The following is a 26816-nucleotide window of genomic DNA, read 5'->3' on the forward strand; positions in this document are numbered from 1 at the left end:
CCTGTCCGGTTAAAGAGGGGAGTGATAGAGTGGCTTTGGTGGGGCCCTGGCGTCCAGCCAGGGTCAAACCACCACATGTAGAAAGCATACAAATTTTATGCCACGTGCCCAGAAGTGAGAGCAGCCCTTGCTGACCAGGAGCTCAGGATGGATAGGAACAGAAGCCCTACAGATATCAGCAGATGAGCAAAATACATGTTTCTCCAAACCATGATGGGCCACACCTTTCAGAGTTCATTCCTCCTGGCTGCCCATTCTATTCAGGATCCTCTTTGGGATCCCTAAAGACTTGCAGAGTAACTGGATACCTTTCCCCATTAGTGTACAGGGTGCATCCCAAGCAAGGAATTAGGGGAAAGAAAAGATGGAAACATGAATGCCACAAATTCCAATCGGCTCTCAGTGCGTCCATTAACTAAAACCAAGCAGTTGTTTTGGATACTTTGATGCATCTATGGGCATTAAAAGCAAGCAACAACAATAGCCAAGCAAACCTCCGTTACAGAAATGGCAGATGACCTACCAACAAAAGGGCATTTTCAGTTACATAGCAACCTGTAATAACCAACCTGCTTGGGACCACTTCATTTCATACATCCCCTCTAAAGCTATTCTTAGTGCTGAAGAACCTGCTCGCCTGGTGACAAACACTGGTTGGTAAGTACCAATCCATCTACCTCTCTGCTGTCTCCATCTGCTCTCTGTATCACAGTATGTGTCACCTATAACATCACCGTTTCAGATGGCACAGTTCAGCAGCCAAACATACACCATTATGTCTCACTCTTACTCTTTCATTTTACCAAAATGAGTTGCTAAAGAGCTGATATTCCCCCCAGTCTAGTTAGTCCTTTTTCAGACTGTAAAATGAAAAGTAGAAACTTTCCAGGAGGCCAACCTGTAACAAGTTGACTTTATTTCAAGAACAGGTCTGCCAAATTTATCCATAATCTTTAGTGATGTAGCAAGAGTTAGGGTCAAGTCTCCAAACTCAATTTGCCAATTTGGGTTAAAAAAACCACCCTAAAAAACAACAACAAATAAAGAACATAAACAATTTGAGTAAAATCCTACTAAAAATAAGTTAACTCCTGGATATTCACTTCCATGCCAACTCTCCCTGCTCTCTCTAGTACAGCCCGTAGCAGCAATAAACAATGTAGATAACAAGGGTAGATAAAACTCAGTAGCAGCATTGACATACTGCAGGAGAGCACGGGAAGGTGTCGGTCAACCCATGGTGAGAAAACCCAAAATTAAATGCAAAATCTAACCGCAGGCTCTTGATAAACTTCTAGTGAAAAGCTACTCAGTAGCTTTAATTGCTCAAACTTTGAAAACCGTGAACAAAGCAACTAAGGAAAGTGGTATTCAGAAGAGGATTCTTCTCAGTAGTTATTACCGCACTTTGAAGTCTATAAACAGGCAAATTGTTTATACTTGGAACCAAGGGCAATAACAGATTACCGAAAGCACTAATGGGTCAGAAGTTGCACATCAGCTGTTCTGCCATAACTACAAGCATTTGTCTATGCTTTGACAATCAGCAGAAACGACAATGTAAGTTTTTCTTCCTGAATTGCAAGATGAACTTCCAGATGATGAATTACTTGTTTATCAGTTACTCCCACAAGTTACTACTGAACAACTCGCAGTAAGAAACAAACACCCCTACCTACAACTTCATCATGTGTCAAACCCCTACCTGTCTCACACGGATTTTAGAAGTTACCTGGTTTTAGGAGAGCATGAGCACCAAATGCCAGTACCTCGCTATTTCTTTCCAAGTATTTCACTCACAGCCACAGGTCCCTTTCCCGAGACTCTTTCTACCCCCCTCAGCCTTCTCTTTGTGTTGTTACAACCTAGAAAACACATTTTTGTTCAGTAATTAAACATTTGAACATAGAAATCCTTCTTATTTGTTATTGTGGGAGACATAACCATTCACCAACAGAAGGCAATAGTTTTTGACATGCCCAGCAGTTTACTTGGTCAGGTTCTGGTTTGGTACAGAAACTAAAATCCATAAAAATGGGTAAATTAGTTTCAATCCAATTATTACCCCTTTAACAAGAGCAGATCCCAATCTCTTAATCTGAAAAGGAAAACCTAGTACCTTAAGAAGAGGCTAACTTTTATAAAGGTGCTCTGAGAAGATTTATTTAAAAAGTGAACCGGAACACCAAAGAAAAAAAAAACAAACTACAAACCAATGAGAATGACAACAGATGATTTTTCCAAAGGTGGTTGTAAATACCTGTGTTTACGTCCCTCCCTGTCCACTCCAGCCATGTGCAGCAGTCACCAAGCTGAGCTGCTGGCTCACCTGGCTGTACAACTTTGCAATAGGATGTAACAAAATAGTTTAGAAAGTCATTTCAGAAATGTACTGAATTACCCAGAAACCACTTTGTTTACTCTGGTCAATAAACCACTGTTATCTCTCTTACAATAGGCCATACTGTTTATACAAACAAAGTTAGCTTTCATGCATCAACCATCTATGTATTTAGCAAGATCAGCTATCACTGTAAATCAATTTCTTTGCAAATGAGAAACACAGCTGCTGTAAAACCCACTTAAAACTCCTTCCTGCATCCAATATTTGGACATGTAGCAGAACAGATGACAAGAATATAAAAAAGAGAGTCTTCATCTAGTGACATACTAAAACAGCGTGCCTGTCTTAACTTTTACAAGCATTTTTAAGGAAAGGATGACATTCAGTGTTTACTTAATAGTTTAATATTTTAATTATGAAGTTATAAGTTAAAAAGTATGACAAGAAAAGCTTACAACTGCTATTCAAACTGGGTACTATCTGGAGGATATGGAAGTCAGGCAACTAAAAGGCAGTACTACAGGTTGGTTGTTATATGAGCAACCTTCAAGGAAAAAAAGCACACAGCAAAAATGAGTGTTGTTTATCAGCTCTGTAAAAAGCATTAAAAGAACAGAACTAATCCCTGATCAAGCTTTAAGTTTTATATAATTTTTGTCCTAGAACAGTCATAGAGAACTCTTACAAAGGTGAATCCACCCAACACAGCCATCTAACAGGCTTGTGCCTCTTCCATGACTTTCCAGTCAGTCAGGAGGTCAGTTCCACGCTTTCAGAGTACATCCTGCAAAATACCAACTTGGCAAACCCCAACTGAATACAGTATCACCAATGGCAGCTGCAATACAACTCAGCTACAAAATTTAACAGAGCTTTACACTGGAATTAAGTGGTTTCAAAACAGATGTATTTCACTATATGAGACAAGTATCTGGCTGCAGAGGAACTCATCTTCCCAAATGCAAGTACCACAATGAGTTCTACTGGCACCTCTTGAAGTAAGAGTTGGGCATGGCAAGGCGCAAGCACACACACAGAGCCATTAAGCCCTCCACACTACAGATTGTTCTTACTCAAGTTATTTTGTTAGTCTTTTCATCTGGTATTTTAAATTTGGAACTCAACAAGTCAGATTCATTGCAAGCAGTCAATCTCCGCAGCACTCCAGGGGAGGCTCGGAAGGATCATGACTGCAAGTGCAGATACAAGGAGAGCGCTTTCTCCTTGTAAGGGAAGTTACAGGTTTGGATGCACATGATGCATTTAGTATCATCTGCAGCCAAATGCAGTAAAGTGTGGTGAGTGCTGCTTTCTACCTGTCCCAGGTGAGGGTATGCATGCCCAAGGATGCAGTACATGATGGCTTCCGAATGGTTTACAAGCAGGCAAGAAGCATCAGGTCAGGCTGCGACTAGAACGATAACATTTGATTCTAAACAACTACCTGAATATACATGGACTAAAAAAAAAAAATTAAAAAGTTGTTGGTGGGTTTTTTTGGGGGGTTTGTTCGGTTGTTTTTTTTACGTTCCTATTCAACAGTCTCTGAGCAGTAAAGAGCTACAGTGCATTTTCACAGGTGTCTCATTAAATCACAGAAAAGCTTTCTGAAGCCCCAAGTCAAAAAGCTTAAACATTTAAGATGAGACAGAAAAAAATCCTGATGGCCTTCAAGTTTATTTGAAAGACGGATTACAGAATATTATGTAAGGCACAAATCTCAGAACTATTCCCCATTGTATTTACAAATATTATCAAATTTTACAAGATCATGAATTTTCATAAAAAGTGACATTTTCAAAAAGCTTCTCTTGCTTTAATCCTCCTCCTTTCTTTTGATAGGATTAAATGCTGAAATGGCAGGCTGTTGAATAAGCACACTGAAATGCCAACTGTGAGGCATTTAACTCCATGTATTTACAAATTAACGTTTCACAGTTGCTTCAGATTTTGACATTATAGTTTAGTATCTTCAGGCAACTCATTTCTGAAGGTGCTGGATTTGATTTACATTATTTCTCACTTTACATTCATATGTTACGGTACTGGAATACCTCTAAGTTTCCCTTAATCCCCGATAAAGGAAATTTAGTTTTATGAAAAACTGAGAAAAACTGCTTTGTTTTTATAAACACGTACCAACCAGCCTGCCTACAGCAATTTCAAAGTTACCATTAAATTTACCTATAAAAGGCCATATCCATCAAGATAAGCTCACCAGAAGTGGAGATCACAGCCTATATGTGTGTATGCAGACACATGCACAAATTCAGAGTGCAATATTGAAAGACTGTGTCACCGGTCCTCCCCTTCAGTTACTCCAGCGCTGACCACAATGTTTAGAATGAACTGGAGAAAACATCAAGCAGAATTCCTAAAAAAGCAGTGGGATGCTTATCTTAATTCTTTAATTTTTTCTTTTGTTAGGTTACTTCAGAGGATATTTGTGAGACAACTGCTGCAAAATTAAAGTCCTATGAAGCATCAGATGTGGCATTTTAGATGGAAATTTTTACTTTGCAGAATATGAAATGCAGTTTCTGTATTACTAGAGTTAGTATTTACAGAAGGGGTTTTCAAAAACCAAAACAAAAACAAAAAACCACCCTCCAACAAGAAAACCCACACTTAGTACCTTTAGGAATACAAAGCTGTGGGTACGCCTACAGGTGACATATTAGTCAAAACCAGAATTTTAAAGTTTTTTTTCTTAGATTATCTAACTTGATTATTTCAAGATGAATAACGATTCTCTTGCACTCCTAAACGTCAATTTAAAAAAAAAAAAAAAGACAGAAGAAAGCTTGGAACAGATACATTTTGTTTTGCAGTTGAGCACCTCTCCCCCATTACTTTACATTAATTCATCTAATAAAAACCACAAACTATTTACAGTTTTTACATGCTTCCTGGGTATAAGAGTATCAGGAGGATGATCTATTTGCAATAGTTTCTACAATTTGTAGAAAACAAATTTATCTGTCAAAAAGATAAAGGCAACAGCACTACCAAGATACATAGGACAGTTCATATGAACCAAGAATTCTCATTCCTACATAACTACACCCTTGATATGTTCTTCTCTGCACTGCTGGAGCCAGAGAAAAGTGCCGGCACTCACCACACTCAGGACAGCTGAGCATCCACAGAGCAGTCAAGACATTGCATAGGCAATGTAAGGGGTACTTACAGCTGCAAAGCTAACTCTGGTCTCTGTTACTAACACTTCAAGGTCATTTCTCTGTCCATTCTTCTGTCACTTTTAAGGAAGGCAGACTATCCGCCTTTTATTCATAGAGCAACTTCAGTTGCTGCTGACAAATTATGTTACTCTTTCCCAACACTATACATGAAGTGCTGGCAAAGACAAAGCCAGCAGCAGGATTCTCACCAAGTGTAACAAGGCCACTCCTAAAGAAATGTGCTCCAAGAAAAAAATACAACAATTCTTTTTGTTTGTAGAAATCAATCTGGTATTGTTAACCGACAGTTCAACAGACATAACCATTCACATTTATGACATAGCCGCCATTTAATATCTACAAACATACATCTAGTTATTTAGACATATCTAATTCTTTAGCCACAGAACACCTGTCTAGTAATCCCACGCTGCTAGTGCTAATTACTACATCCTATCCGTAGATAATTAAGTTTTACAAAGCAATGCAGTGATTAACATTAATTAGTAGTGCATGCTGCTGGAATTAAGATATTTAAGAATGTTTACATGTGTCACATGGGAATGTGCCAAATCACCTCACTGAAGTCTTATTGGTGTTTCAGACTGATTTGATAAACTGCCTGGAAGCCTGAGACACTTTTGTGTTTTAACAGACACTTCAATAATGCTCCAGATATGTTCAGTAACACAGCAGCTTTTTTTCCAAAACCAATTCTGACACCTACTAATATTCCATAAATAATGGGATCAGATTAAAGTCTGACCAAAATTCATTATGAAGTATTAAACCTGTCTAATCTTTTACCACTGCTACTAACATAATAAAAAGAATGAAAATGCCAAGAAGCATAAAGAATTATGAGAATTTTCCTTGGGAGCATTGTAGAACATAGTCTGAGCCAGAGGATGTATTCTCATGCCTATATGAGGCTCTTATAAATTAGACTCTCTCAAACCAGAACATATTTGTCTACTTTTTACTTCAACTTAGTCTATCATTTCTCCTCCATAGTCTCCCAAGTTGTTATTCATTCTAACTTCATCTCAAATAATTATTGCATACGTAGTCATTAAAAGGATTTCATACTAGAAACTTATTAAGTATTACAATCAGCTGCCTTGTGGTTATTATCGCATTAGAGCTAAAAACCATGATTAATGATACAAGTAAACTTTTTGTTTGGAAAATATCACAACACCTTTTCTTTATAGCTTCCTATTTAACTATTCAAACAGTTATAATTCCCTCAGAAAAATAAACTCCAATGTTAAGTGTGTTAGCAACATTTCGTATTTTGTTGAGGGTCTTGGGCAGTACTTCTGCCACCCAGCAAGATCTCCTAATATTTTGTAACTTTACTCACATATTTAACCTGATTTCCTAAGCTGATTTCAATACATCCGTTGAACATAAGTTGAGAAGCAAAAAGTAGTTCTGCAAGTGGCTCATTTTCAGTTTCCATATTCTACCGTAACAAGATTTCCAAAAGCAGGTTCTTAAAATTAGGCTGCCTATCTAGTGGCCTAAAGCTCAAGGTGGTTGAGCACAGTGAATTCTTCATACTGACAGGAAAGCTACAGACACAGCAACTCGGAACAAGGAGTTTCTGCTCTCTGGCAGGCAGCGTTTAAATGATGCTTAATGGAGGTCTGCAACAGAGGTGCATGGAAAACCCTTCTGTACATTGCAGGCCAGATTTCCAAAAGCTTAAGAAATTTTAAAAACCTGCCATTTCATTTTAAGATGCTGAAACAGAAGGCGAGCTCCTGAGAGTCTCACCCTGAGCACTCTTCTGTAGTTTTAAAAAGGAGCTACTCCACCCTCCATCAGTTTAGTCCTACTGCCATCTGCCGTCACAAACACACCAGTGCCATGCTGTATGCAGCTTCTTCTTTCCTCTTCTGTTGTTACGAGTGTAAAAGAATATATTCCAATATCGCTACTCAAAATTATCCAAGAGTAAGCACAAATTAATTTGTCCAGAGAAACATAACGGTGGATCAGTGCACTGCCACCTTCATTGCTAAAGCATCAACCCTGCAGATCTGTGCATGGTTTCATATAAAGCTTATCCCAACCAAAGGGTCATTCACATAAGTATTAGCAGGATCAGGTACAGATCCCGAAACTGTTTGGGTTTTTTGGTTGAGTTTTTGAGGGTTTTGTTTTTGTTTAACCCTTGCAGTATTGCTTGTTTATTGAAAATTTTGAAAATTTATTATTATTAGGAAAGGGTTAAGACTATGAACTGGCCAGACTACTAAAGCTGAATTGCTCCTACCTTATCCTTATGTGATCACACAAAGAGGCTTAAACCTTTAGATTAAAGCAAACTAGAAAGTTAAACAAAATTTAAAACTGCTGGTTAAACAGATTAAACAAAAATGTCTGAAAATAATTTACTCGAATCTACCTCCTGTCTAATGCTTCAGTGAAGTCTAACAACCTCTAGAGTTAGGCAAACTCAGCAATTTCTCTCAGGACCATTGGAACGCTTTATGCCATCACCTCTGAGGGTGCCATGCTTCAGCAACTTAAAACTACCTGAAGCTGCTGCCATCCACCCTTCTTTGTCCTTTCCACCAGCACTGGAGCTACCACGCAGCAAGCCAGCTCATGGAGTTGGCATGGCTAACGCACAACCACACAAACACTACTGACTGCACTAGGAACAGGCAGAGAGGGGGCCAAGACAGAGAACTCTGGAGAACATAGTCCTGAGCTGCCATCGGTGTCTGTGATGTCTGGCTCCTGAACCATGCTCTGGGAAAGTTCTTCTCCCAAGTTTCTTGGTCTGCACTCCCGCTACACGCTCCCCGCCGCACTCAGAAAGAGAACTGCCACCCAGCATCACGGATTCCTCGGACAGCACAGGTGAACCTCTACCCTCCCTTCAAGTTTTTCATTTGACTAAGAGTACAGCATCCAAGACAACAAAAAGGAGCTTTCTGTCTGTTGCTCAGCCATATGTCCTTTTTGGCAAAACATAATATACAGTGAGCTCAAAACAAGCATCACAGCATTTGTCACAAGGAGTTTTAAAAACAATGCAAAGTAGAATTTAACTGCAAAACACTGAGTGAGATGCTGAAATTCTGGATTCTTGCTGCTTCAGTGGAAAAACAATGCTGGTCTCCAAACACATCTCCAGTCAGATATAACAAAGGCACAGCGCTTAAGCTAGTTGCACTCAGACAGCAGAGGGTAAAGTGCTGGACATTTATTTTTGTTCCAGTGATTTTTTTGCATGAAACCAACTGTTAAAATAAAGTCTTTTTAAAGCTTTAGGGTTGGTTTTTTCCAATAGGCACATTACTTATTGCTCAGCATAAGCCCAATTCAATTTGATGACTGACCACAATATCACTCTAATATGAAATTGAAAGGTTCTTTCATACATTGCACCTCATTTGGAAAAAAAAAGGTAGTTGGTAGTTGTCATCCTCCTATGCAAACAACAAAAAGGCAATTTGTAGGCTGCATGCTGCTAAACTCATGTTATCAAGTATGATAATAAGTAAAAGATTAACCTACAAGACCACCAATACTACCACTATGCAGACACTTGCAAAAGTGTTTTTCTTTAGCAGACAGGGTAGGATTCATATGCTTTAAAAAAATTGAGAGAACTATGGCAATTGCCTACATTTTCAGAAAGTGCAGGGAAAAAAGGAGGAAGTCAGTCACATGAGCTACCCTCTGATCACATGTGTCTTCAACACGCACATCAGAAGGGAATACACCACTAGTCAGTGAAAGACAAGTGAATCTTACTGCTTTCTAAAAATTGCCCCAGGCAAATATCACAGGCCTATAAAAACGTATATACAACACTATTTGTTTTAATGCAGATGGACAGTTGACAATGTATTCAGACCAGGCACATTTTCAAGCACAGTGGTGATAACTGAACATGATGTTATCCATACATGTCAGTTTGACAGTGAAATACTTTGGATTAAAAAGTAAATAACTGGTCTGTTATGTTTGGGGGGTGGGATTCTCCAAAGATACACCCTTCTAGATAATGTAGTTAAGAGCATGAGACATACTGCAATATGCAAAATTCTAGCATTTTTTTACCGTTTTAATAGAACTTCTTGATTTTTCTTCCCAAACGTTACTGCTGAGCTCCATTGTGCAATGAACATTTGTTTCTCTTTCATAGGATCCAAACATAAGTAACCTGAAACAGAAAAGCCAATTTAAGAATTGTAATACTATTACATGTATCCCAGATACCATATTAAACTCACCATTCGTCATTTATACACTCTATTATTATCATCATCATCGGGTACACACAGAGACGGCCACACAGAAAACACTCCACAGGCACAGCCTTACACCAAAGGAAAGACACTGCCACCCTCTAGTGGAAGAACTCCATAATATAACTTTTTAGCTAGCGGGTTTTGGGGGCTTTGTTGGGGTTTTTTTGCTATTGCTTCCCTTTTTCTTTTTAAATAATATGTTCTATCGGAACACTAGCATTTTTCCATTAAAATATATATTTTGGGTTTTTTAAAGAGCAACAAAGCTTATGTTTCTGTTTCACTAAACTGGCATCCTCTCACATCTGTAATTTTTTGTAGCTTTCATAACAAGAGAGTCGTTCTTCATGCATGATTCTAGAAGGCTATAAAGCTTTTCAGGTAGGCATCAGCACTATAAAAGAAAAAAACCAAAAACCAATAACCTTTAGGCTATAGAACAGCAATAAAGTCATATGCTGCTTCTCTCACAGTAACTGGAATCTTAATATATCTGGATAAATATTTTGGAATTAAAATTTTAATCAAATCTTACTCTTTCACAAGAGCTATTAGATTTTAATTCCACCTGAAACTTTCTATATACATTTGATAAGGACGGTTTCTAAGCTTTCACACAAAGTATCTTATTTGTGATGTGTCACAACTCTTTAGATGATACCAACAACAGCTGTCACAAACCCAAGTCATTTTTCCTCTGTTGATCTCGATGTTGTTAAATAATGTTTCTAGGTTAAATATTTATGATAAAAAAGTGCCTAGTCTTCCACATATGGAGATACATAGTAAACTACTTTGAAAATTAGGGAAAGCTATTGAAAACAACTTTCACCAACAATTAGAATTGGTAAAATTAAGCCAATCCCAAGGGAAAACACCTCTGGCTACAACAACTCTCCAGCTTGCACTGCATCAAGGAGAGGTAAATAAATATTTCCTTTCTATGTCTCTCTATGAATAATTTGTTTAACTGGTTTTTAGCTGAGTAAATGAACGCATGGGGGCAATGACGGGGAAGATCACATTTGGGTTGGCACCCAGCACACCTGCTTTACAAAGTGTCAGCTGGTTTTGGTTCAGGTAACAGCTATATCCTGCAATGCCATCCTCCAATGGCAAGTTTGCCAGCAGCTGTCAACCTCATTTCCAATTTGACCTTCAGCACTCCTTTGTCTAGACACTATTGATTTGATTACTGTAAACAGAAATCCAGCCTCAGAACCAACTGGTTAGGTACTTTGTCTAGACAAGACTTAAGTTTGTTCAAGGTTACTTGAACTGATGAACTCAGGCCTTTTTTGATTACTTTTAAGCCAACACCAGCCACCCTCTGTGGCTTTTCTGTTCTGCTTTTAGTAGCTGCTTTTGAGGTAACACAGGTTTTCCTCAGTGTCTCATTGATACCAGACAGTTCATTAAAGCTTTTCCACAGCTGATCATCGTTGCGCACATTTCATCTTCTGGTCACCTAGTCACACTCGTGGGGAATTTTCCAGGGGTACGTATCATCCCTCTAAAATATCAGCACAGTAGCTATTTAGCTGTCTTGTACTGGTAGCAACTAAGATAGAAAAACAAGGACAGGAGGCAGCTCAAAACAGGAATAAAACATAGTTTTCATCCAGAACTGTAACACGAAAGTCACAAGGAAAACAATGAACCACAATGAGATTTCACCTTACATTAGGTTACCAACACCCAACTTGAGGAAACATGTCACAGAACAGCAAAACTACATATTTTTAAGAACTCTTCATGCAAGACTTTAGAATTCAATTCACAATTTCAAAAAGACAAAGGGGAAATTTTAACTTCTACTACAGTAAGGAAATTTTTGTTTGAATAGTACCTCCATTAGCACGAAAACAGAGGTACTGTATTCTGTATCACAGCTGCAGATAAAGACTGACATTAAGATTGTGTCACAACACACCCAAACCAACTGGGCAGTAAGGAGATATCTATATCCTACAGACTGAAGACTTGTAAATCAGTATGAAAGGATGTATAAAAGACATCCTGAAACAAAGTTTATAACCCCAGCTATGATTAAATCAGTAAAGAAATGTGATTAATTACCACCCCAGTAATTAAAATATGCATACAGAAAATGAATTTCTATTCCTTCCCCAAGGGTAAATTGGATGGTTCCCTGCACCAAGTGAGCATTGAGGCAGAAGAGAGTGATTCAGAGTAGCTATGGATATGAAACCAGTTGTTTGTAGCTGGACTCCAAGACATGAAGTGTTTGTCCTCTGATACAGAACAGAAGCACACAGAGCCTGTGGTCACCTCAACTCTTGAGCCAAGCCAAGCCAAGCACTTCAGCAAGTCTTTACAGTCTTGTGGAAAGGAGGATGAATAATGAGGCTATCAAGTTTCCCCACTTTTTGTAGAATGATGCTGAAGTGCTGATCTGCAAATCTAGCAAGAATCTGGTATGTGTAGGCAAAGTACACACCAACTGTTAGTAACTTGCTATTTATTACCAGGTACCTAAAAACAAGCCGAATTTCCTTTATGTAAAAACAAACCATTTATTTCCTTTCCTAATCCTTTCCTAATTTTTAATTTCAGCTGCGGCCTTTCTATTTGCAAGTATTTTAGGAGCTGAAATAAGCAGAATATTTCCCAAATTCTATGAATGTCAAAAGCAAATTCGATATTCACCTACTTAAAGGTGCCACTGCCGCACACTGGAGTCCACTTGAAGACAAAAGGAAAAGAACCCATAAAACTCCAAATTTGACAAGTCAGTCTCAGGTACACTCTGTGGTATTTTACTGAATAACTATTTTAGGAATATTTCCTTGCCCACAAAGGATATGTATTAAGCCAAATGCTAATTTAGAAAACCCATTTCATGGCATAGTTTTGGAAGACTATTCCCACCTAATATAATCAGATTTTATAGGCTTTAAGACTTTCTTCACAGTGTATCTTAAAAAAATTAATAGCAAGATTTAACAGCATGTTGCTTTGGTTTTCCCTTTTCCTTAAAAATTTATGGTAAAGACAGATAACAGCATTTTTGCAACAGTTGAGTTATGTGAGGGCATTACACTTGTACAAGAAACCTACATTTTCAACAGGTCAGACAAAAATTTGCAAAACATATTGCTTATTATTTACACTAAAGTTTCCATCCTTTCATTAAATTAATTTTTAAGTGTGCAAAATTGAATTTTTCTTTCAATAGCATGACAGCAAGGAAATTAATATTGTCAAGCCTGCAACTGGAAAAGAAACAACTGCAAAAAGTGCAGGTATTTGGTCATGGAAGACTATAATAAAGTTGAACTAGACATTTATAACATACAAAAAGTTTGCTAAATGTTTTACCACTATAGCTTCACCACTGTATTTCAGACTTAAGCAGGAGAAGTAGCAGAACTCTGTTACCAGACTAAATGGAAAACAGCAGTCAAGAATCCTACTCCAAATTCTGCACAGGAGTTAAAGAATAGGTACTGTACTGAGAGAGAATATAAAAGCCTTCTGAGGCACTGAGCAAAACTGAAAAACACACAGAAATTAAAGTGATCTTACATTTCTGGAACAGGAATGATCACCAAGAAAAATTTTCAGGTCCCAATGGCAGACATGAGTGAAAAAGATCTGTATTTCAGCATGCAGTGCTGCACTGCAGAAGAACTGTGGCGAATGGTCCCATGCAGCCCTCACACCAGCTCACATACAGTGGTGATGAAAAGGGGAAATTTTTATCATTGTTATTTTCAGATATGTTGTATATTTCTTCTTTTACTACTAAAATCCTCTATGTGTCTTTCAGCTTCTACCTCATCAATAACTTCAGGTGCAAAATAAGCAAGAATATTTACTCACAGAGGGACTCTTATGGACAGCAGTTGTACTTTTTAGTTCAAAAAGGGCTGGGACACCTGAAAGATCTGAGGAATTACTATAGGACCAAGAGTCAGACATGTAAGTTTAGAGGGGTCTGTTCAAGCATCATTTTCAAGTGTGTGTCTAGAAATTCCAAGCAGCATAAACCTGTCTGATTAAGTCAGACCTGACTAGCCAGCAACTGCATCCGCTCCCAGCCATCTGATAAGCATCTGTGATAGCTGAAAATACTGAGAGGTCAGATGACGATGTCAAACTGAGTAATCCGGCTTCTAAAAGGTAACAGGAAGAAACACAACACTAGTGATACGTCGGTGATGTTACACAGTGTTTCAGATTCAGGGAAGACATAGTATTTAAAAAATTACTTTCCAAACAGGAAAAAAAAAAACTAACTGCACACAACTTAAGGTAGCTATTTCGGGCCCTCTGTTAATAAAAATGAACATGCTGCTGAACTGAAATTGGAGACTGCCTATAGAGAGAGATCACAAGTTCCCTTACTTGGTATGGGTGAAGAGGAAACGTTCCCGACAGCCAAGGGGTACACAGAGTTACTGAGCATCCTTGGATCTTTCACTGAAAACATATCACAAAGCTAGGGAGACAGGCAAGCAGCAATTTTCTAACAAAAAGTAATCACTACTGTGGCCCACACAATTCTCAGAAGCAGAAGAATATTTTCTGGAAATTCACAGCACTGATTACATTACACTGAGCACATCAGTACAACAAATACAGTTGAAACAGTTGTACACAGCTACAGAAAAAAAGTGCAAAAAGGAGCTCATATGGTAGTACAAGCAATGAAAAGAACAGGTTAAAAAAAAAATCTTGCTGCAAACCAGAGTTTAGTTCATAAAGAGCAGAATGGCACATGACTAGATCAAAGCCTAAGCACTACAAGGATAAGATCTAACATAAACCAAAAACTAAGAGGTTTAGTTTTCTGACAAAAAAAATCCAAACAAACCAAGGGCCCACACACCTTTTCTTCAGCTTTAAAGAGAATTATTTTCTTTCCAATGAATGAAGTAAGTAGAGTTTATTTCTTTCAATTATTTTGTTCAAGACAAAGACACTAAATAATGGCTTATAAAAGTTATTCAGATTAATCTAAGTAAAACCAAGTGAAACAATCATTTCCCTTTGCTTACAACATAACACAATAGGATAATTACAACATTTATACTGTCCTGGAAAGTGATTCATAACTTGGCATGTCAAACAAAAAAAACCAAAAAAACAGAAAAGCCTCAGGAGGCAGAGATTAGCTTGTAACCAGGCAAAATTCAAATGAAAGGCAAATGCATGCACCCACACACAATGCAGAAGTGCCTCAGAAACTTATAGCAATCTTCATATGTTCATTTTTACTTAAAAAAATTTATTTCTTGATTAGAGCTCAATCCTCAATCACAACACCAAAGCTGCAACTTCTTGAATCAAAACATGCCTCCAGCTGTAATTACTACAAACTTAAGAAACACATGTACTTGCTTAGTGAAAAATGAGCAAAAGACCACAAAACATACCTTGTACATTCAATCAACGTGACTTTTAGACGACCTTCTGTCAATAGAAAATCCTGTATACAGAGGTCTCGATCTTCATATTCATCAGGTGGCAACACTTGAAATGGAAAAAATGGCTTAAACCTGAAAAATACAGAAGAGACATCTTAATTTGAATGACAAACAACACTAACACACAGAAATAAAAAAAAGGGACCAGGTTAACAACGAAACTTTAATACTCAAAGAGAAATACTACTGTTCCTACATATTCATGGGTCAAAAGGGACAAGTAGAAGCTACAAAAGCTTTTTGAATGTAGTAGACTGGAGAATATACAGACAGAGATTGCTTCACAGGAATACATTTGAGTTACTCCTACTAGTGCAGATAATTTTGAGAAAATGAGAAGCTGATCAAATGACAGAATTTGTTCATGATTGCAAACATGATTTAACACAAGAGTCCTTTTGCAATTAAATATCTTACCAGGTCTTTATTTCAAGTTCACCTGCATAGAAGATCACAGCATTGAAAGGCAAAAATATACTAAGACCTTCATGCTTAAATTGTTATGACACTGCTGTACTTACAGGCCTGGTACATCTTAATAAACAGTACACTTTTGTTACGCAGGTTAATACTTCTCTCATTTTGTGAAAAACTTTCACTTGCTCTTTTCAGCCAGTCTTGAGTTAAAATAAAGATACAGCTATTCTAAATATTTGCCCTTAAGTTTAATAAATATAAATAAATAAATATCTGCCCTCATCACAGTATGTGATTCACAGGACAAGCAATTCATGTTCAAGATACTAAGTGTTTTACATATGTTATCTCACCACTTCATTCTCTCTTTGTTTAGAATATGCAGAGTTATAAATACTGATTTATTTTATTTTTTTTTTAAGTGATAGTGCTTCAGTGTCAGACACAGCCGCGATCCAAGGGAAGGAAGGAGGGGGAGAGGCTGCACAGCTGCAGCCCCCTCACACGGCAGACACACACATGCGATCCAAACAGCAAGGGCCACAACCCTGCAAACAGATACCATGGAATCGGCACCAGCATTTATATAAAGTATTTGAAAACACACTCGCAGGGTGTTCCTTCTTTCTGTTTTTATTTATTGCTCCTATTTCCTAGGACTGCCCCACGCCTTGGTTTCCATCCCGTCTCGCTGACACGGCCTCCCAGTGACTATTTCTGTTGAGAAGACTTACAAATAGGAGGACACAAGCACCACTGCCTGCAGCATGTATCTGCCATTTCACGAGAAAGAAGTCTTTCATAAGTACTGTTTGCTCAACCATCGGAGGCATCTGCTTGTCACATTCGGAGATCACAGTATGTTCAGGAAACAGGCACATGGATCTGAAGAGTTTCAGAAATTCAAATAAACAATTAAGCGCCCTTTAACTGTCGGCACAGTCTTCAGGAGAGAGCCCGGCGCTCAGATTCCAGACACTGCGTTTCTGTACAAGCATCAGCCTCGCACAGAGCCTTGAGAAAGACTTCTTTTGTTCAGCTTGTGACTAAATACAACTCAACACTGCAGCTATTTTCCTGAAATCCAATTCAACTTCTAACTTTAATTTTGTTCCAAGTTTCTCATTCATTAACTCCTTTAGGAAGAAAACCATTTTGAAATTGGTCAAGTCAAAATATTCAATTTAAAAAAAGATATAAACCAAATAAAATATTTAAGTATGTATGAAAAATATGAAGCAATTAAATCTGACTGGCCATGGTTTAGGTTTACGAGTATACCATAAACTAACTCAAAATATTCCTTGTGTGTATACTATCTCGTTTGATATTTTATTCATAATCTTCCATTATAGCTCTTCAATTATTAAAGGAAGAGTAGGCATCACAAGAGTGAGGAAAAGACCACCGAGACAACCCCACTATTTTCACTCTACAAACTCCCAAGACTCAAGTCACTTCAGGGCCTGGCCACCTCTCTGACCCAGCCCACGCCATCACAGCACACACCACCCCACATGCTTCTCGTTTTAAGCACAAGCAAGCAAGGGTACCCTGTTTCATTTAGGAATGATTTTTGCCCCCCTCAAAATACAGATTTAGCTCACAGTTTTTAGGCAAAAAGGAAGACTTAAGCAGCCACACCGGAAAATAAAGCTAAGTTTTGAGTGAATAATATTTGTAGGGTGTTTTGGGGTTTTTTGGTTTTTTTGGTTAGTTTGTTTTTTTTTTTCCTAGCACAAATAAACAACTTTTCTATTAGAACCAGCAACTGCCCATATACCTTCTCCCAAAATCGATTTAAAAAAAAAAAAAATAGTTTTCCATGGGAACTTCAAACTAATGACCACCACCGGGAGCCTCAGTGAGCTACTGAGATAAGATTTCTGGGAGGGAGGAACAGACAAAGAAAGAGGATCCAATAGGTTACCATCACCTCTCCAAATTTCTGCAAATGCCAGGCTTAAAAGTGTTGGCATTGATAAGGTCTTTCCCTTACATATTCACCATAAAAGCAGCCGGAGGGCTATTTAACAAAAACACAAACCTAGACAAATCTATATTCAATACCGAAAATAAGCAAGAACAAAACAAAGCAAAATAACAAGCTAAAATATTGCAGTAAGGATGCAGACATATTTACCTACATATTCAAACCAAAAGTGCAATCCTCAGAAGATGCCTTTTTTGTAGATTAAGACATAATGTTTACTATAATTTTGATTTCTGTTTACAAGATAACTTTGAAATTAATACAACAATGAATTAAAGATGAAAAAAATCTAAAATACCAATGCTGCTCTATACAATAATATGCAAAACACTTAACAGTGACTTTGTGCAGCACTAGTTAAATTTACTACAAATACGGGATTAAAAAGCAGTCGCGACATTTATAATTTACAACAAGCATTTATGCTCACATTCTTACTACTGAAACTATTTGTAAAATCCTTAGCAAAAAACCCTAACACATTACCTATTTCCATCGGCATTAGTAACATACAAATAGCTAAATATCCCACACTGAATGCATTTTTAAGTGCTGCTCTGAAGTCTTCCAATTTTGCAACATAGCACTTCTCTATTTCAGGTAATTTACTGGGAGTTTGCACATTTCCAAAATTAAACATCAGACAAACTACTATTTCAAATCAGATTTCAATTATGTGTTAGTTAAGTGAACTGTTGAGAGACTATTTAAGTACAAGATAACCCAAATTTATTTGGTAAGGCTTTCCTACTGGGAACTGGTGAATGAATACAGACCCAGACAGTGACAGTCAGTAACACGGCGACACTCGGTTCCTTTGTGTTGTAAAAGCACACACAGGCAACCTGCCATCCACACATGTAACCAAGTCAGGCATCACAGGTTCTCCTTTCCCCCATGGTAGGTAAAGTCTGTGAGCTACCCTACCTTTGAAAGGGCAAGGGAAGGGCACACTGATGAGCGCCACCGCTGCTGCTCCTCTCTTCGGTCTAGCAGGAGCGCAGCAGAACAACAATGGGTGTTCTCCCCTTGGCGGAGAAGCCAGATTCCCCACGCGTGTACCATCTCTCTAACTTCCCTGCTCGAGAACAGCCACAGCACTACTCAAAGTGAATTGTAAAGTTTGTTTCATAAAACACTTCCAGTAGGGACAACAGAACACACTTTTAATATGAAAGCAAAGCTGTATTTCATTGCATTAAGTACCAACAGTAGGCTTTTAGCTGATAGTGCCAATAACAATTCAGTGGACAAGACAAGAGATAGGAACTCTATTCCCAAGCCCTGCAGGCTGCAGAACTTTGGTGATTCGGTATTTTCCTGCCCCAAGCTTTCCCATGTAAAAGGAGAGACGCGTTTCCTATCATCCTGGGTTTGTTATTATCATATAGAACTTATTTCATTTAATACCTTGTGTAAATAACCTTGCTGTAATTTCTGTAATAGCTTTAAGAGTATATTTTGCTACACTTTAATATTTAGTCCATCTTTAAAGAGCAAAAGTCCACCAATAAATGCCGTAAAGAAATTCATCACACTGACCAAGAAAGAAAAAAGATCACATAGCCTACCACTAAGCCTCTATTCAAAAAGTTTATAAAGCAACCTTAGCAGCAAACTAAATGACTCAGTTAACCTCAGCTGGTCTCTGCCCTCATCCCAGGTCTGGTCAGTTCTGGGAGGCTGCTCTTGTTAATTCAAATTCAAGGCCCTCACTTCACAAAATCTGAAGAAGAAAAAAAAAAGTGTTTGCTATTTGGCTGCCTAGATCTTTAAACACTCATCCGTATTCTCAGCTCCCTTTCTTAACTTTAACAAATAGCCAAAAAAGTTAGTTACATAAATTGGTGGACCTCCATCAGTGGAGAACAAGCCCATAACAAATGGTCCGTTCACTGCTGCAGTCAGAGAAAAAGGTTTTAAGCCATGACAATGTTGTGGAGAAGTCTAGGAGGTGCTCCTGACAGTACAACAGTTGAGAAAATGTTACCAAAAGGTACTTATAAGAAATATAGTACTTTTCTAAACCTTGCTGAGCTGTTACCAGGGTCTCCAAGGCAGATTTTCATTGCATCTATATCAGACCCCTTTCAAATGGGGTCTAATGCTGCCACCTCCTTATTCAGCAAAGTCAAAAGACAGAAATTCATGCTCATGTCACAAATCTTTGACCTACAAAGGACGACACCAACAAGGTCCATATATCCAAAAGCCTCCTTTTTTGATTGCAAACCTATGAAGTGATACTAAACAACTATCAGAAGTAAGGTAGATTTTGTGGGGGAGAGATTTTACTGTCTTTAACCAGTATTTGTTAAGCCTTTGTAAACTCTTCTTCAGAGCAAAATCTTCTCCAGATGAACAAAATAGGCACCTTATGCTCCTGCCCTAAAGCCCTGCTTGGATATGGGATGCTATTAAAAAAAAAAAAAAAAAAAAAAGGGTTTTAAAGTAAAGTGCCTTATACTATACGTTTACAGTGCCTTTTCAATTTAAGTTATCAGTCTGCCTCCAGAAATTTATCATCTTATTTGTCCAGAAGTATAAAATTTGAATAGCACACTATTAAGAAAATGTTAGTTTTAAAAAACAAAAATATTTAAAAGAAGCTGTTGAGAAGCAAGAGTTTTTCAACAAATACGGCAAGACACGAACAGCAAAAAGTCATTTCACGTGAGGAATTAGGTCAGACGATTGTACTGAAAGATGATTAAGATCAAGTTAATTAATATACAGGATTAAAGTTATACTTAAATTAGCATAATACTGAACTCTTCCACATGCAAAGCACAGCAAAAGTGTTTCCAGACACTGCAACGCAGGCAGTATATCTCCTTCATACAAAAAACTTCTGCACTTCTTTCATGTTATATTTCAGAGTCACTTCAGGGGCTCATTTGCTCTCATCTCATCGCTACCTCACTCAGGAAGCATAGATCAAAATTGCATCTGAAGAAAAAAAAAACCACCAAGTTTTTTTCCTCTCATTTTGGGTGTTTTCAGCCCCTGAGTAACACTATTCTTCCTTCCAGTTGCCAGTTCTGTGGGGAAGGAATTCACCTACATGGAACAAGACTGTAATTCAGCAATTCACTTTTACAAATGCCTGACATATATTTGCATTAATTTGTATTCACTACTCTGGTGACTGTTTTGTGGTCCTTAAGTCAGCTTTTAACAGAGAAGAGGACAGGAGTCTTTTACACCTTAGCTTAATTTAACGTATTACCTAAATTAACTGCTCCCACCAATACCTACTTACCAACAGTAATTTCAGTTGCATGAGGAAATCTATTAAGAACTGGGAAAAAAAATATCAATTTATCTGGCCAAAGAAAACCAAGCACTTCTGTGTTTCTGTTCATTACATCTGTTAAGAACATCCAGAATCACAGTAAAAAAAAAAATTGTTAAGAGCTAAACACAGACAGGAACAAACTTCAAAAGCTCTCGGTACTCCATTTCCTAACTGGAGAGGCAGAAAGACTTACAGCTTCATTTGGAAATGCAGGAGGCAGCTAGGATTCTGTAGAACTTCAGCCAAAAAGTGAGAATAATTTTCTAGAATAAGTTCTGGGAAAAAGTTTTAAATTATTCTCTAGTTTTACAAAGGAAGTTTGATATCTAAAACAGTGGTCTAAAAATTACTGGCTATCTGTTTAAGACCACATTAACCACTTGCGTTATATGAATACCAGCACTACACAACTGCCATAAAATAAGATGAAACATCATCAGGTTTATGAATTTTTTACTCAAGTTACATCAACTAAATATCTAAATCTTAATAAACAAGGCAAAAAGACCTTAAATCGCAGAAGAGCCCACCAGCTAAAAATGCAAGTACCTTTAGCATAAGGCTACTTTGTCTACATTGAATGTCTTAGAATTTTGTTTACTATTCTAAGTAAAAATTAAATTAAAATCTCAAGTCAGATTGTGTTTAAGTAAAGCATCAATTTACTTTTGTAAATGCTACTGTATTTGAAGATTCTAGTCTCTACAATATTTTTTAAAGAATAACTGCTGAATTTATTTTCAGTTTTGGGAGTACTCAAAAGGTTCGACTAACTACAGAGCAGAACTCAGTCATTTTTAAGTTGCCTTTTTTATCCGATTCACAGAAATACAAGTCATGTGCTTGCAGAATGTATAAATTTCAAAGAAAGAAACTGATTGACACCAGATATTTTAAGTCATCAAAAAAATCCTGTGTTACATTGTGTGTAATTTAAGATGAAGTTTACTTCTACAAAAATTCTAAAATGTTACAACCCACTCCTAAAAAGGCATGATCACATTAATAAGATTTTAAAAGCACTTATCACCTTACATTTAAGCTTGTTAGGGGTAGGTATTATAAGCAAACAGCTTATATAATTCTTCACATTGAAGATATAAAAATGAAGCTCATCCTTATTTTGAAAAAAATTAGTATTTTTTTTAAAAAAGTACTTAAAGTACTTGAAAAAGAAAAGTATCAGCACTGCAGTTTTTGCAAAAGCAATTTTGCCGTTTCCGCTGATTTCACAAGGAACAAAGCTGCAGAAGTGTGTCAGTATCCATATTCAGGGGACTTCAGTAATTCAAGCTATAGTCTTATTCACTACAAAAATCTACTCATGTCAGCTTTACCCACACCCATGAAAATTTGGCTTACAAACAACCTGAAAAACATCGCAATAAGAGAGTAGGTTTATTTTCTAGGAAATTTTTGGAAAACTGCAAATCAGTTCTAGCACTCCACCCACTGTGTTACAGGATATTCTGCCACAGGCATGTGGGCGGCTCAAACACATAAGTTCTCAATATCTGAACAGTCACTTTTTAAATCAAGACCTCAGGAAAAAAACCCAAGGATTTTATTATTTGAGGTTTTTTTCTTCAAAGATGTTTCACATTTCCAGATTCTTAACCTAGTCTTCTTTCTTACAGTGGTATCAGTACCTCTGAGATATCTCGAATCAGACACTCAAAACAAACACTTACAATGTTAAGACCCATCCCACAAGAGCAAATAAAAGAACAAATGTTAATAGTCAAGTAGGTCCTTCCAAAAAGATAGCAGATTTTTTTTCCTGCTTATATGACAGTCATCATTGTAAATACAGCAAGGAGAGTCTTGAAGATTTGCCATTGCTGCCTGTATTGAAAGAGCCACAGGTAAAAAAGTAATCTTCAATCAGGCTTATGAAAACTACTTTCTTATCAGCACAAACAAGATCAATTTGACCATGCACAGACTTTTTTGCATTTCAGGAAAACTAGTTTCCCAAATTCTAAATTCCATAAATACTGGAATAGCTTAGTTAACTCAATGCAGTCAATGCCTGTGTGATCTTTGAGTTTCCATGTGTGAGGTTTTTGGGTTTTTTTAAGTTGTATGTAGCTGAAGCCAACTGTTGGTTCAAAAGAAGAGAAAGAGATCAAAATCCTGCTATATTTCAGTCTCAGACAGGAAGACAACAAAATTTCCCTGCCTAACAAGAAAGCCTGAATGGTTGTGGCTCTGCTCCAAATGGGACAGAAGATGTAGAACATGCTCTTGTTCACGTAGAGCTGGAAGAGAGGCAGGTGTGGTTCAGCAACCAGCTTTCAAGCATTCAAGGAAAACAGCAACAGGAAAAAAACCCACCAAACCCCCAAACAAATAAACCCAAGCCACCCCAAAACTCTACCTTTAGCCAGTTGGATTAGATTGGTTCCAGTAACTGATGCTAGCCAAATGCTAGCTTTTCCTCACTTCAGCAATATATTCTCCCATAAGGAGGTCTCAAGTCTCTCTACAAACATCTCCCCACAGTCCTGCTCAGAGGAAGACGATGTTGATGTTCTAATAGAAGTCTAAGCTCTGTACATGACTCATTCATTGAGCTCAAGAGTTTTAATCCTCTTCTCTAAACACTAGCCTATGTCCATCGGAAAACTAATGACACCCTCTTAGACCGCCTAGACAGTCATCAGACTGTCTCACTGCTGAAAACAGTCTCTGACAGCTGTAAACCAAAAGTGAGAAAATATTTGTAACTGTTCTGAATTCTAGACATGATAGCTTTCCAAGGTTTATCCTCCCTCCTCCAGTTAGTTTTAAAAATGCTCAAACTACAGAAGCTTCTCCTCAATCTACATTTATCTAGTCACTTCCAACAAGACAGAAGATGGTCCAATTCACACCCTTGAAGTCTTCCAAAGTGGTGGAGATAGTCTAGCTCAGCATTAGTAGTACCACTTTCAAAGCTGAGAGGACTGACAGTTCACCTTAAAAACAGCAGTAGTTAAGGACCTGTTTTACAGACAGTGCAGTTATTCAAACTGCAGTGGTGGGGATGGCATGGATGGGGACAGGGGGACACACCATGGCACATACCTGCCAACTGTCACCATTTGTGAGTCGCAGCATTTTATTAATGGGCCTGTACTGTAAACAAAGAGGATCAAATACTGCAGAATCTCAGCCTGGACATGACCTGTGGCACCACTGCTGACAATCAAATACAGGAGGGGCTTGCAAGATTAATTAACAGGAAGGATTCCTGCACTTTGCAAATCCTACATCACTGATGGCAAGTTACAGCTGGGACTTGTGATTACATTTGAAAGAAGCAGCTGCTCAAATTACCATAATCATCTCCCACCATCCCCATAATGAATTTGGATATTTTCTCTAATTTGCCCTTTTTTCAGAGGAACAGGAAAAAAAAAAAAATCTGAGTTTTTGTAGTATTGTTTTAAAACAATACCAGTGACTAACACTGCTGTTCCCACCCCACCTCCCCTTGTAATCCACTGGGCTCTTTGCTTGGCAACATTAGAATTTGTTTTGTTTATTCTACCATATTGCATTAAGTTTCGTTAGCAAGTATGCAGAGTTATTCTCAACAAAAATACAAACAAAAGTTTTCAGAGTTACACTGCATCATTTCCATTGTTGAATTACTTAGGAATTATTCACCAAGCCAAATCATTCACAGCGGTGATTCCAACGCCACCATGAAGCCTTCTGACATGTCACTGCAAGACTAAGATCTTCAATTTCTACTCTTCCTATTTAGCACAGGCAAACATCACCTTCATTTCAGTGACACTGGCAAACAACACATAATCTTGTGCTTAATGCCATTACAAAAACAGAACACAACATTTGTGCCCATTCAGAAGGAGATGTGTATTTTTCATAACTATGTTGCCATTAAAACTGATACAGGAAAATATATTGAAGGTTAACATTAAAACTGAGTTAAGAAAGTCAGAAACAAAGTATATAGGTGTTACCATTTCCATTAGTTATCCACAGATAATTTTAAAATATTGGACAGAAATGAAGAAATAATTTTGTAAATGTACATCTCAAATTGTCCCTCTAAGTTTTACAGTTAAAGCCACATAAAATTGCTAAAAAAGTATTCCGAAATGATTATCCTAATTTAATTTTACGCTAGTCATATCTGGCAATTAATTACTGTCTTCGAGTATGCGTAACAGTCTGATTATCATCAGCTGATCTCTGTAATACACTCTTAATTACAGACAGATTTTTATGACATCTGGTAAGTGTTCAAAAATATGAAAACTGTATTGCTGTAGTAGAAACCCTGTATTTTCCATTACACAAAACAGCTTTAATGGAGAGGGCTGGGTGCACTGCTCCTTACAGACCATGCTGCTGAACTATTGAGTAACTGCAAGCTAAACAGGTAAATTAAGAAATTATAAAGCTAAATTGTTGCCATGTAGTTTTAAGGCTAAAACAAATGACAACAGCTAGTGGGGAAATAATAACAAAGCAGCTCTCCAGAGCCCAACCCAGAGTTGAAAACAATTTCTGACTCTCACATCTCACAAAAAAATAAGGTTCTTCCTCTTTCTTTTCTTCTCTACTATACCTAGCATCTCCTTGGCGGTTTTCATAGCTATATATGGTCACAGACGGGTCAAAAATGCTGCTGGGCTTCAGCTGGGCCCTGCAGTAAACAGAGATGCACTCCCAAGTCCCGAGAGGGGTTATTAACCCGGGCAGGGCTCCACAAGAGTAAGAGTCCTTCCGGAAGGAAGGGAGCTTAGGGAAGCAGATGCACCCAAATGGCTTCGGGCAGGTGCAATGCAGAAGTCTGAGCTACCAAACCCAACACAGCATACACCCAGCTTGCTAGGTAGAGCAGTTTAGGAGCACCCGCATCCATGACAGCGCATACACAACCATTTCACTGCTGGCCAGGCACCTCACCTGTACTGCAGAAACTTCCTTTGCAACACAAACATATCCGGCAACTGAAGTCTTCATTGCAGATTTTTTTTTTTTTTCCACTAACTTACAAGATACGCTAGCTGGGATCATTGAGTGTCTTGGTCTGAATTCTAGCCTTGATTCAACTGGCTTGTGAAACAACTACAATCTGTAAACGGTGAAGGTAAATAACAACAGGAAAAGCTTCCAAAAGTCGTGTGGATTTTACTCATGTCTCTCAGAGATTAACACCATTCCAGCGGTAAATTCTTTAGTTTAACAAGATACTCAGCGACTGCAGCAGAAGCTACTCAAAGAAATTATTTATAAACTCTGTGTTCAGCTTAGTACATCATGTTTAACCTCACGAATGTTCATGAAACAATGACTCCCAAATCCCCTGCACACAAACTGGCACCCACACTCATTTCCAAAATGAGAATTTATTCACAGTTATGAACAAGCCCTCTTCAACCCTCAAACATCAAAACAAACACTTGCAGTAGAGCATTTTGTCTTAATTATATAAAATATTGATATTCATGTATCACACAGAATGCAACCTGCTCAAAAAGCTAATTGTTCCCAACTAACATTTATAATATTGGATCATTGCTTTCTTCTAGACAAAAGCACAGTCTGAGATCATCATGCAAATGTTTCTGCAGTTCTGCAATTAATGGATTTTAGCAGACTGGGGTGGCACAAATTATCTATTAAATTAACAAACTACATAGGTATGTAACATTCTCTCCATACTCATTTTAGTCAATAAAGCTTATTAATCCTAGAAGAACTTTTCAATTCAAAGTCTTTTACTATTCTCTAAAGAACAATAATATCAGTAATAACTAAATGTTGAAATAGTTTTGAATCAAACAAGTGTGAGCATGAACTGTAAACACAGGAGCATATTGGGTGACTCC

General features: G+C 37.7%; 1 protein-coding gene across 1 annotated transcript in view; it reads right to left on the reverse strand.

Moving 5' to 3' along the window:
* PDZD8 (PDZ domain containing 8) overlaps nucleotides 1-26816 on the reverse strand; it is a 72226-nt gene that overhangs the window by 30806 nt on the left and 14604 nt on the right. Inside the window, exons 4-5 of the mRNA XM_035896901.1 lie at nucleotides 15206-15328; nucleotides 9613-9715 (exon numbers count right to left, since the gene is read on the reverse strand). Coding sequence (XP_035752794.1) covers nucleotides 9613-9715; nucleotides 15206-15328 — 226 coding nt within the window. The remainder of the gene's footprint in view (nucleotides 1-9612; nucleotides 9716-15205; nucleotides 15329-26816) is intronic.

This window comes from Egretta garzetta, unplaced genomic scaffold, assembly GCF_000687185.1.
Source record: "Egretta garzetta isolate BGI_Z169 unplaced genomic scaffold, ASM68718v1 scaffold486, whole genome shotgun sequence".
NCBI lineage: Eukaryota > Metazoa > Chordata > Aves > Pelecaniformes > Ardeidae > Egretta > Egretta garzetta.